At 35.6% G+C, this 14111-nt stretch overlaps 1 protein-coding gene across 2 annotated transcripts in view; it reads right to left on the bottom strand.

The window, feature by feature from the left end:
* Positions 1-1129: 1129 nt before the first annotated feature.
* The window catches only part of LOC143017444 (perlucin-like protein), a 36657-nt gene continuing 23675 nt past the window's right edge, over positions 1130-14111 (bottom strand). For both annotated transcript variants that reach the window (XM_076172189.1, XM_076172188.1), the window contains exons 2-5: positions 7550-7664; positions 6448-6486; positions 5712-5891; positions 1130-1672 (exon numbers count right to left, since the gene is read on the bottom strand). In XM_076172189.1, coding sequence (XP_076028304.1) covers positions 1416-1672; positions 5712-5891; positions 6448-6486; positions 7550-7586 — 513 coding nt within the window. In that variant the 5' untranslated portion in view covers positions 7587-7664 and the 3' untranslated portion in view covers positions 1130-1415. The remainder of the gene's footprint in view (positions 1673-5711; positions 5892-6447; positions 6487-7549; positions 7665-14111) is intronic.

Genomic DNA, 14111 nt, shown 5'->3' with positions numbered 1-14111 from the left:
GTCTCTTTTTGTGGGGGTTTCTGAAAGACAAAGTTTACTGCACAAAATGAGCAACAATTGACGAATTGAGAGTTTCAATTGAAGAACAATTTACATGAATAAAAAAACATAATTTAAATGGGCATAGAATAATAAAAGCATATCAAATACATATGACATGAAATAAAGGGTTATATTAGTTACTAAGTAAAGGATATAAGAATGTTTTTGTATGCAGCACGTATGAACAGATGGTTGAAATGAAGTCTTGATTATAGTGAAGCCGAGTCTTGATTTTGGATACTAAGGTCGCACCGACGGTCTCGGGAACAAATGGTTAGACTGAGGTCACTTCAGTACGATAACTTCTGGTAGGGGAAGCTTCTGATATTCGGGAACACACAAGAAATTGATTGATCTTTCGTAATTGAGAAAATAACAGGGAGTGTCGAGTCGCAGCAGTTTGGAGCTGTCCGAAAAATTCTGGAAAAAACACGAAGACGTGGAGATGGGCAGTAGTTTTGGCCTAAAGGATTTGTTTAGCGGAGTTGTCGTAATCGACGAATGTAGAATAATTTCTACGTTGATTCAGATTGGCCCTGGGTGTCTGCTTCTTTTCTTGTCTTTCTGGATCTCTCTGCTTTTCTTCTCGATGTCCCTCTGTGCCTCCCTGGTCACTGTGTCTCTCCGGGTTGCTATATGCTTTGCCCTTACGTTTCTGGGGATGGTAAAACATAAGTAAAGTGGTGGTTTAAAGACATTCTGACAATGTGAAAACAGAATGAGTTTTCCCACCAAATTATGTTACGTTTCTGAGGTTGGGGTCATCTAATAATACGTAATGAGTCGCGCTTTAACCAAGGGGTATTGCGCAATGTTTAACATTTCAAGAAATACACATTTATACATTATTAAATACAATACAATTTAACACATACATTACACATAATATTCACATAAGGCATGCCTTAAAATTACGAACAGGAGACTTAATTCAAACAAGGGAGTGACACAATACAGCCACAGGATTCTATTCACGGTAAGGACTTGACATTCTTAATTAAGATGAAAGACAGATCAAAATAAAGAATATTTAGTGGAACTGCACAGTGGTAGTAAACGATGCCGTGGATGAAGATATAGGTTGGACTTTTGATATATTTACTTTATTGTTTATAACATTACAAAAAAATGTAAGACTGATCACATAGCAAAATGAGTATAAAGAGACAATACATGTATCTAGACTTGAGTATTACAAAAGTAAAACCACATGAACTTCTCTTAGAAATGTATATTTTTAGAATTAAGATACAAATAAAGAAGACCCTATAGTCTTTTTAGTCCCAGGAAGTGTTGAACAATTTTAATTTTGTCTGGTAATAAATGAACCATTGTGCGTGCGGTATGCCGCTCGCCCTAGTGACACACTTTGTTTACTTGCCCACATATTCACAAATGAAAAAGAACTGTAAGTGACATTCTCTATCATTCATATGACCTCCGTAATGCTTAGAAAGAATTGCACAGTTCTGTTTCTCTTTTCCACGGGGTTCATAATCAGAAGAACCCTGATTAGCCAACCCCCAGAGGGGAATACCCATAATCACATCCGACTTGTCTTTAATCCAGCGCCATGAGCCTTCGCGTTCCAGGTCGTTGGCACCAATCCAGAAGTCGTTTTTAGATACTCCTAGAATAGGAAAATAAAAGAGTTTGCTATATGGTCATGATGTTTAAATGTAAGACAGTCAAGTGTGTTATGGTGTACATATATTAGTGATTATTGTGAGTATGTATTAATAGATCTGGAGATACATGCTTTCTCCCTTATGTATTTGTAAAATTTTGAATAATTATCCTGTATTTGTAATTGTATTACTTATTTGCATTTCCGTATACCCATTTTGTAATGAAACCATGCGGACGTTTATGCTTCCCGCCAAGCTAAGCTGCATCCACGCAACGCAGTTATTCGCCACCATGGTGTAAACATATATTTTGATTGTGGTGGTTGTCGCATTGTGATAAATACATTGTTCTGTACTTATTTGGTTTCAATAGCCACCTAATAATATGGTGGCATCGTGCAAAACAATATTTAGAAATTTTTATTTTGTGCACTAACGTGTTCTGAGCGCTACTTTTGAACCTTGAAAAATTGAGATCTATGGCTAGCCAATTTCGTGGTATTGTGTGTTCGTGTTTTCTCCCACCCCCTTTCTCTCTCTCTCTCTCTCTCTCTCTCTCTCTCTCTCTCTCTCTCTCTCTCTCTCTCTCTCTCTCTCTCTCTCTCTCTCTCTCTCTCTCTCTCTCTCTCTCTCTCTCTCTCTCTCTCTCTCTCTCTCTCTCTCTCTCTCTCTCTCTCTCTCTCTCTCTCTCTCTCTCTCTCTCTCTCTTTCAGCCAGGTATTTACATTGAGTGTTTAGGAACAATTCTTACAAGTGATTTTTTTTGGGGGTGGAGTGGGTTGATTGGGAACAAGAATAGTATTCTCCGAGCGCGCCAGATTTTTTCCCATGTGGTTTTCCGACACCTACCTTCTGCTTAAATTTTGCTTCCAGGCCCTGAGAAAAGTTCTTTCGTGAGGTCACAGCTTGTGTCTAATTCATTGGCTTCTGAGATATTGTCTACTTTGTGTCTCTGGATTACAATTATGATCTATTTCGGTCTAATTTTCTTAAAAATATTTCTGATACAACTGTAGGCAATTCCTTTCAACTGTGTTTTAAGCTGGCTAATGTTCTTACATCCAAATTGGACACTCTTGGCTATAGGCATCCTCAGGTCCAAGCCATCAAAATTGTTGTTGGATTCCTCAATTATCTCTCCCACTCAGAGTGGGTTGATAATGGCAGTATTACTTTAAATAAGCTACACTTTATTTTGGAATTTCTGTTCTACATCCCCTTTTTGGTGCCTTTTGAGAGGAGAGCAGCATCTTCTCTCAGCTATAAGACAGATGCGACCCTACTATCTTCCGCAACAAGACTTTTATGTAAACTTAGGGGGAGTGCCTTCTGGTTCCTTGTGTATTACCGATGCTCAGCAACATGTTAATGTTCCTAGCTCTCCTCCTCCACCCCTTCAGTCTTCAGTTTCTACTCACAGCTCCCCTCCGTCTATATTTACCCCTCCTCTCCTTACGTATACCTATTGTAACAGGTCAAGCCATTCGAGTAATTTTTGTTTTCGCCGCACACGCCAGGTACACAAGTCAGGGCAGTCCCTTGTCCGTAGGAATTCATCTGATGTTTCTTCTAATGTGACGCATGACCTCTCTAGAGTAGAAACGCAGAATAATCTTAGCTACTGTTATATCCATGGTCCTTGTAAACACTCGAATGATCCGTGTTTTAAGGTTTTGAGAGTTAGAGCTGAGAGTTCTCATCACCCTAGACAGTCTCAGTTCCATTTTCACCAGCGCCCGTTTCACAACCCAAAGGTTTGACCAGTAATGTCCGGTACCTTGGTGGCTGCTGAGTTTTCTCAATTACTCACTTTGCAATATCTTAAAGAGAATATATCTATTTCAGTCACTGTATATACTGGTGCAGAATGTAGTCTCATAGGTAGAAAAGTTTATGAAGCTCTCCGGGATTTGTACAATCTCCCTTTATCTCCAATTTGTAATAGTTTGCATTCAATAGAAGGTTCTCCCTTGCCTATTCTTGGGTATGTTCCCATTCCCTTAAAGTTTTCCTTACATGCTGCATTTTTCCATGTCACTTTTGTTGTATCTGATATTGCTCTTATGTGTGATTGCCTCTTGGGCATTGATGTTCCTACAGCGCATGGGATTGACATATCTTCCAGTTTCCGTGTATTGGCTTTAGGTAATTTTGTTACTCCTGCAACAGATAGGCCAGTTTCCTTTTGTGATTCCACTCCTGTGCATAATGAGGTACTACAGTTGCCTTCGTAAGGACCTCCTCGCTCTAACTCTCTTACTCTTTCTTGTGCTGCTGTTGTTGTTGGAGAACATCGTGTTGGACTTTTAAGTAGATTTCGAGTTCCGGTGCACATTTCAGGTGCTCCAGTTGGGTTTGACGTTTTATCTCAGCCTAACTCTATTCGTGTTCGTTGCCTTGCTTTAGAAGGAACTCTCTCCACCATTCGCGAGGATCACGTTACCACATCTATGGTAACCAACGTCACGGGTGCTCCTATCGTAGAGTTGTGAGCTACACACACGCACACACGCTCACACACACACATACAAACACGTACACACTCCACGTCACACACACACACACACACACACACACACACACACACACACACACACACACACACACACACACACACACACACACACACACACACACACACACACACACACACACACACACACACACACAAACACGTACACACACATACACACACACACACACTCTTCCTAGGGTTTTGGAGATAGACCCCCATAACCATATATATTCTGATACCCTATCATTCCAGGTACTTGGATAACTATATTTCACTTTAAATAATTGGTTAGGGTTAAGGGTTAAAGTTAGGTGGGGTATGGTTAGGTTAGGGATTATTCACAAACTCCTAGGTTTTTGTAGATAGACCCCTATAACCATATATATTCTGAAACCTTATAACCCAAGGTACTTGGATAACTATCTTTCATTTGTCTGTCTCTCAATTTCTTTATTTGATAGTCTGTTCACGAGCTTCTCTTAGGGTTTTGGAGATACACCCCCATAACCATATATATTCTGAGACCCTATCACTCAAGGTTCTTGGATAACTATATTTCATTTGAAAATTGTTTTGGTTAGGGTTAAGGGTTGAAGTTAGGTGCGGTATGGTTAGGTTAGGGATTACTCATAAACTTCTCCTAGGTTTTTGTAGATAGACCCCTATATCCATATATATCCTGAGACCTTATAACCCAAGGTACTTGGATAACTGTCTTTTATTTGTTTGTCTGTCTGTCTGTCTTTCTGTCTGTATATCTGTCTGTTTGTTCACGAACTCCTCCTAAGGTTATTGGAGATATACACAAATAACTATATATATTCTGATACCCTATCACTCCAGGTACTTGAATAACTATTTTAATTAAAAAGATTATTTTGGTTAGGGTTAGTGTTAGAATTAGGTGGGGTATGGTTAGGTTAGGGACTATTCACGAACTCTTCCTAGGTTTTTACAGATAGACCTCTATAACCATATATATTGTGAAACCTTATAACCTAAGGTACTTGGGTAACTATCTTTCATTTGTATCTACTATAAAAAAGTAGTAGCCTCTGTCTGTCTGTTTATTTGTTCACGAACTCCCCGGAAACCATATTTATTCACCATGACCCAGGCTACTTGGATATGTATATTTTATTTCCGAAGGGCGACTCCCTCCTCAAGTGAATTTTTTTTCTTACCTTCTTAACATTTTATTTTTGTTACCTTTTCCATTTAGTTATATTGATAGTGTAACTTTTCTCCACGAATTCTATCAAAATTCAAATAATCACCATTTACCCGCAGCAACGCCCGGGTGATTTGACTAGTATATATATATATATACATATATATATATATAATATATATGTATATATATATATATATATATGTGTGTGTGTGTATATATGTATATATATATATATGTATGCATATATGTATATATATATATATATATGTATATATATATATACACGTATTGTATACGGAATCCGCATTGCTTGTAATTTGACTTGAGAGGAGAGGAAACCAGGAACCTTTACCTAAGACTTGCAGGTGCAAACTGATTTCCCATAAAGAGTTGGCATCAGGGAGACTCAGAAGCTCGCCGTCAATACTGTGGCACGTCTCCCTCGCCTCCTGCCAGTTCAGCTTCGTCTTGGTAGTAACGTAGACACAGTTGCTGCCCACTTGCTTGTAGAATGTTGGACACTTCTCGTTGCCTGCGACGAAAGATTTTCAAGAAAAAAAGGGATGATTTGTTAACAATATCAAAAATTCTAAAGACAGTTATATTTCGGAAATTTTGTTTTGTAGCAAGATAAAGTAGCCTTGGTGTAGGATCCTTATATTTCTTTCTGTTGTTTGAGTTTGCTTGACATTTTTCTCTTTATCTAGTATGGGGGAAATATTAAATATGTAAAAGAGCTTGATTTTTTTTTTTTTTTTTTTTTTTGTAAAGACTTCACACTGATATTACGTTTCTGTTCCACTAACAAATCAGTAATAGAATTCTCCATCATCATTATGACTCGGTTCGCACTTTACCTCCTAAGATTATTTTACAAAGCTCTGGCCATTCTGACGAAGAAGAAAGATAAGGACCCCGCGCCAGGAGGAGAGTAGTGCGGGACTCGAACTTGCTACTAGGAAGTTAGGAGTCACAATATGGGTACATGCCGGGGTATTTTTAGTTAACATGTTTTAGCCGCTCAAACATGTGACCTTATAAGACCTCATAATTTTTATTTGTCCAAAAATATTTTCTCTTGTACTTACCGCAATATTTTGATTGAGACTGGACCGCTGACAATGCCGCTGTAACAAAATATCTTATAAGTTATGAACTATTCTAAAATAGGTCAATCATTATTCATTTGTTTGTATACATAATTACTTGCTTGAGTATTTACTTATTTATTTACTTATGTATTCATTTACGTTTATTAATCTATTTTTATCTTATTCATTCATCTATTTATTTACTAAATAATTTCTTATCTATTTATTTATCTATTTATTTACTTACTGGTTTATCTATTTATCTATTCATTTATCTATTTAGATCTGTAATTAATAATTCATTGATTGATATCTTATGTTGAAAATGATGCTATTTTCTGCACTGATAATCTTTTTGCAGATAATAAAAATGTTTATTATCTTAATAGATAATTTATTAATTTGTTTATTAATTTATTTATGAATACTTTGATTAACTTATCTCTTAATTATCTGTTCATGTATCCATTTATTTATATGTTTAATTATATGTCTATTTCTCTTTTATATCTAGTCATTTGTATTTTATCTCATTTATTAATTCATTCACATATTTACTTGAACATTATTTTGTTCATTGTGTATATATTTGTTTACCTGCCCTTTTACTTATTTGTTGTTTTCTCTTCTCTATTTTGACCAGTTAATTGATTGGCTCATTAGTCTGTTCTAACGTCACAAACTCCTCCCATCGGAATGCTAGGACGGTGCTCCTTACAGAGAACTTTCTAGTGTGGAATTTAATGAAAAATGTCCTTGGTTCAACTTCGCCGGTGGCAGGATTAGAACCACCTTCACCTCGACCTTCGCGCATGTAACGACGCCCTAACCCGTTCAGACCTAACACGCTCAGACCTCACCGACTCATTACATTAGATTATCTAATCCTTGACCTGTTTATTGAATAATTATCAATCCCATAGTGAAATGTATATCAACACCTTACTTATATTTTCAATGTTGAGGCCTTTGAACCCATTCTTTTCTATTAATGCAACTTCCGAACACTTGCTGTGCGATCGTTACTATAATAATGTGGGTTTCAAAGTGACGAAAGTCGAGATGGTCAATATTGTTTATGCGTTTAAGTTTCACTTACCGGCCAGAAAAAGGAGTCCCCATACACATTTCTTCATGTCAAATACTTCTTTAATTGTGCTCTCGTAGAGTTATGAGACACTAACCACTTCTTGAAGTCGTTGGGCGGACTTTAACTATGAAAAAAGAAAATAAATCATAACCAAATAGATAAGTAAAAAAAAAAAAAAAAAAATGATATAATAAATCTATAAATAAAAAGGTACACAGATAAAAGTATATATAAGTAAATATGTGGATACATATATGTATGTATATATACACATACATATATATATATATATATACATATATATATGTATATATATATATATATATGTATATATATATGTATATATACATATATATATATATATATATATGTATGTGTGTGTGTGTGTGTGTATGTGTGTGTGTGTGTGTGTGTGTGTGTGTGTGTGCGTGTGTGTATGCAGGAAAAACAATGGAAGAGTGTGTTCATGAAAATGCAAGGTTGACCACAAAGAAAAACTATTAAAGCAGAGCGCTTTCGTGTATTCACATCTTCAATCGAAATAATACATAGTGAAAGATACAAAGGTACAGAAAATATAGGTGGAAAACATAGGGAACGTGGAGACATCCTGGTGAAAGAGGTGAGGTAGTACCCATGGACTAACTGTCCGTCCGGGTTTACAATGGGTGCGGAAATGTCCTTTTTGTTTACAATTTATACATCTTATAATTTTGTTTTTCTTTTTCTTTATAAGATGTATAGATTGTAGACACGTAGGATATTTCCGTACCCGTTGTAAACGCGGACGGACGGTTAGTCCATGGGTACTGCCTCACCTCTCTCACCAGGATGTCTCCACGTCCCCTATGTTTCCCACCTATATATTCTGCACCTTTGTATCTTTCACTATGTATTATTTGCAACTGATGAAGTGAATACACGAAATCGCTCTGCATTAATAGTTTTTCTTTGTGTTCAACCTTGCACATATATATGTATATATATATATATATATATATTATATATATGTATATATATATACATATATTATATATATGTATATATATATACATATATACATATATAATATATATATATATATATACATATAAATAGACATATATATATATATATATATATATACATATACATATATATATACATATGTATATATATGTATATATATATATAAATATATATATGTATATATATATAAATATATATATGTATATATATATATAAATATATGCATATATACATTTATATATATACATATGTATATATATATATGTATATATAAACATATATATATATATATATATATATACATATATACGTATGTGTGTGTCAGGTTTACATTTTTCAATAATTGTATCGATCAATATTTGTAGAAAAAAATATAAATCCTAATTTTAAACATACTTTTTCTCATTATATATATATATATATATATATATATATATATATATATGTATGTATATTATATTCATATTATATATATATATAAATATGTATATATATATAATACACATATATATATAATACATACATATATAATATATATATATATATATATATAAGATTATTTCAGACAAATGAGAGAGAATGTGGGTGGGTCACAGATTTCGAATTTACACTCTAAGCATTCTTGGAAAAATTTCGTCTGGACCCGGAGATTTTGTAGCTTTAAGTCTGTCAATATGCTTGACTACTTCTTCTTTACTAATGCTGATATTAGTTAGACTACTTTCTTCATCCCCTCTGAAAATCAGATAGCAGTCAGGTACTTTATCTAACCTCTCATTAGTAAACACCGATAGAAAATAATTGTTAAACTCCTCATTCATTTTTTCTTCCGATTCTATCATGAAATTTTCATCGTTTTTAATTGGTCCTATTCTTTTTTTTTTATTTTTTGTTCTATAGAGGTGAAAGAAACCCTTTGGGTTGGATTTTGCTTGACTGGCAACCTTGATTTCATAATTACGTTTCGCTGAACGTGTATTCCTTTTAACCAGCTTTGCCATTTCGTTATATCTTGATCTAAGGTGTGATTCTTCATTTTTTATTTCTACGTAAAGTACCCTTTTCATTCCGATCTCATGTTTCAATCTGTCCGTCATCCATTTGGAAGTATTATTATTTTTCCGTATTGACTTTAGGAGGATAAATGTGTTTTGTGCATTAATAATTAAATCAGTTAGATTGTTATACATTTCATCTAAATAACTGATCTGACTGTTGGGCCCTCGCCCCCGATTGACCTGACTTAAGGTATGCATATTACCCTCCGTGACCCAGACCTGACCTATGGTATGCATATTACCCTCCGTGACTCAGACCTGACTACCAGCCCCGTAACGAGAATCGAGAACGTCTGAGACGTCCGCCTGGCTTTTCGTATTCAATTTCATATAGGTTTTTATATTGTCAAAGTTTGCTTTCCAGAAGTCTAGTACTTGAACGTGATTCGTACTTTTTAATTTTTCCCAAATAAGATTAAATCTTATTTCTTGATGATCGCTAAAGCCTAGACTATCTCCCACTATTACGCTGCTAATTTGGTGCTCATTATTTGTTAGAATTAAGTCCAGGGTATTTTGTACCCTCGTAGGATCGGTAATCATTTATTTTAGGAAATTATCCTGCACCACATCTAGGAATTTCTTCGTTTCATGATCTCCTATTAAAGTTTCCCAGTCAATGTTTCTATAGTTAAGATCTCCCATGATTACAACGTTTTTGTACTGGGACGCTCTGCGAATTTCATGAATCAGGGAATCAGTCTGCTCAATGCTGAGGTTAGGAGGTCTATACAAGACGCCAATAATAACTTTCTTATTCTTGCCTATAATCTCTACCCAAATAGATTCCGTACAGTCCTCTTCCTCAATCGAATTGTTGATAATATAGTTTAATGTATTTTTAATGAAAAGTGCTACACCTCCCCCATTCCTGCCGACCCTATCCTTATGAAAAAAAAAAAACTTATATCCTTCTATTTTGATTTCCGGAAGGAAATGTTTATCAGCCATGTTGATCCAGGATTCAGTAATAGCTATAATATCGAAATTTTCTACGCATGCTTTACCTCGCAGCAAATCAATTTTGTTAATTATGCTCCTGCTATTTGTATAGTAAACTTTAAGTTTATCTTCCCTCCACCTGGTTTGGTGATTTTTTACACAGTCCTCTAAGTTGTTTCTATTGCCTACACTATACTCCGATACTTCCCCCCCTACTCCCACATAATCTACCCGAAAAAACCCTGTAGGATGCCTACTTCTCGCTTAAGGGATTCAGCAAGGAGCTGAAATCCTCTGGGAGACAAGTGCACGCCGTCCCTTGTGTATAGGTGATTCTTTCCATAAAAGGGGTCCCAGTTGTCGACAAATGCCCATCCATTGGCCTTACAATGTTTTGCCAGCCTACAATTCATTGCAATAGCCCTGGAATGCCACATGCCTCCAACTCTACGCCTCGGAAGGATTCCACATACTACAGGAGCACCTCCCCTATTTCTAATCTTGTCTAGCGCATCCCGGTACCGCGCAAATAATTCCTCACTCCCTAACTTGCCTATATCATTTCCTCCGGCACTTAAGCAAACTACTGGGTCCTTACCTTCCCCTACTAGACACTCTTCAATTCTATCTCTAACATGTCCTATACCCGCGCCGGGAAAACATACCTGCGTCCTATGTTTCCTATCTTTGTCACAGAAAACCCTGTCTAAATACCTCATTTGACTGTCTCCTACTACCAAAATCTTACCTGTGGGCAGGGATCCAGCGTCTGCCCTTTCCTTCTTCTCTTGGATTTCATTAGTTCCTTCTTCCTGTAGATTCGCCTGCACTTGAAACGAGTTTTTGCGTTTCAATGGGGCTGGTGAGGTCTTTTTTCCACTTTTCCGCATCTTATTTCTCACCATATTCCATCCATGCTCATCGCTAATTTTGTCTTCCGAAATATGGGCCTTCGAGCGGAGAACTCGATTCTCCTCTTTAAGGCACTTAACAGCATCCTCCAAGGCTTCAATTCTATTAAGTAGAGATTGTACCTCTTCGGCGCTGAACACAGTGACACATTCACTCGCCATATCGCTAACTGAAGCAGCTACCTGGTTGACCTGACCTGAGTGACGACTACTGCTTAACTGGAAGACTTATTACCTTGGAGGACTTATCACCTTGGAGAATTTATTACCTTAGAGGATTTACAGCTGCTGAATCCTCGGGCATTTCGATGGTCAACTTCTCCCGTATGCTTTCAGGGGTGTGTCCGCAAATGATAAGGAGACTACCCAAATTACGGAAAGTTTATTTTTAATTGTATTGGCAGCTTTAAACACTCCCCCTCCTAGATGTGCGTCCCCCTACCCGAAGGTCGGGAAACCCTAGTTTGAAAATACATGCATACACAAGTACAAATATCATGTGCACATTCTTTTGCGTACTTGAGTGAGTGTGTGTGTGTGTGGATTGACAATAAATGCCTACAGCTAAAAGGTGAAGAAATGTATCTACTTTATCTTCATAATATATACTGTTATAGGGAATTATTTGGAAAAACTTAGGAAGAGTTTGTAAATAATAAAATTCCGCCGCACTAGAATAAATGAAAATAAGCAATATTTCAACATTTGGTAAAAATATACAATCATTTTACATTTGCATGATTTTTTCTTATAAAAACTATCATGGTTTGTGGAAACATTAATTTCACAAATGTATATAATATCTATGGAAACATACAATGGTTTGTTTAATTATATTAATTCTTAACTCTACGCGACTTCATGGGATACTACATAAACCTCCTAACTTTAACCCATAACCCTAACTATAATTTTTTTTTTCGAAATGAAACAGTTATCCAAGTACCTGGAGTGATAGGGTATCAGAATATATACGGTTATGGGGGTATATCTCTACAACCCAATGAGGAATTCGTGTACAAACAAACAAACTAACAAATAAACAATTACACCGACCGACAGAGGCAACTACTTAAAAAAAAATATATATATATATATATATATATAGTGTGTGTGTGTGTGTGTGTGTGTGTGTGTGTGTGTGTGTGTGTGTGTGTGTGTGTGTGTGTGTGTGTGTGTACAAATATATATATATATATATATATATATATATCCATTGCTATGAAGTAAGACAGATAAGTGGAAAAAGTGGTAGAGAAACGCGGGTTGGATCGAGATCACTATAATCCTGGTGTTTCGACTACAAGTCTTCTTCAGAGTGACAGACAACGTATGTATAGAGTATATATACTCTCCTTACGGCTCAACCCGCTGGACGTCATGACCAACTCATTAGCTAAAGCAAGCGTCCTTATAGCATACAAATCCGGGCGTAAAATAAAGGACGTCTTAATAAACAAACAAAAACAGCACACCAATAAGAATAGCATAGTATATGGAATACCATGTAGTGGATGCCCTGCAACGTATTACGGTGAGACGTCGCGGGGGTTGACAAAGAGACTAATAGAACATAAGAACGATCTACGACATGACAGGACTTCAAATTCTCTGGTAGTGCACGTGGACACACACGAGCATTTACCAAAATGGAAAGAGGCAAGCCCTAACTGTACCGGGCTAGAGAGGAAAATGAGAAAGCTGGTCGAGTACGCATGCATAACACTGGGAGAGGTCAGCGACCACAAAAAAAGAATTTGTCAATCTGCCATTTACACCCGCCAGATTGGTTATGGAAGATGAAAAATCGGGCCAATCAGCATGCGAAATTCTGAGACGTCCAGAGGGCTGAACCGTAAGGAGAGTACACATACTGTATACATAGGTTGTCTGTCACTCTGAAGAAGACTTGTAGTCGAAACGTCAGGAATATATTATTCACGCTCCAACCCGCGTTTCTCTAACACCTTTTCCATATATATATGTATATAAATATATATATATATATATATATATGTATATATATATATACATATATATATATATATGTATATATATGTATATATATACATATATATATACATATATGTATATATATAAATATATATATATATATATATATACTATAATAAAGTAGTAGCTTCTGTCTGTTTGTTTTTTTTTTTTTCGTACACGAATTCCTCCTACGGTTTTAGAAGTAAGCCCTATAACTGTATATATTCTAATACTCACTCATTCCAGGTAATTGGATAACTATATTTCAATTAAAAGAATATATATAATTTTGGCTAGGGTTAAGGATTAAAGAGGTATGATGGTGTAACACACCAATACTGCAGTTCCCCTTAACAAGATTAAATTTTTTGTGACAAAAATTACTATAATTGAAAAAAACATTATATGTATTTATAAATGTTATTCATATTTGTGAAATTAATGCTGCTACAAACTATGATAACTATTGTAAGGAGAAAGCATGTAAATGTAAAATGATTGTATAAGCTTACCAAATGTGTAAATATTGGTTACTTTTATATTACTTTCTTGCGGGTGGTAATATATTAGAGTTATAGTATTCTCTTACGGACGAATATATGTAATTTCCAAATGGCGTCTCCCTAATCAAATTGATTTTTGTATTTATATCGAAAC

Source organism: Oratosquilla oratoria, chromosome 32 (genome assembly GCF_046742065.1).
Source record: "Oratosquilla oratoria isolate Oo_2021 chromosome 32, ASM4674206v1, whole genome shotgun sequence".
NCBI lineage: Eukaryota > Metazoa > Arthropoda > Malacostraca > Stomatopoda > Squillidae > Oratosquilla > Oratosquilla oratoria.
The sequence above is the reverse complement of the archived record's forward strand: the minus strand, read 5'-3'. Positions and strand labels throughout refer to the sequence as shown.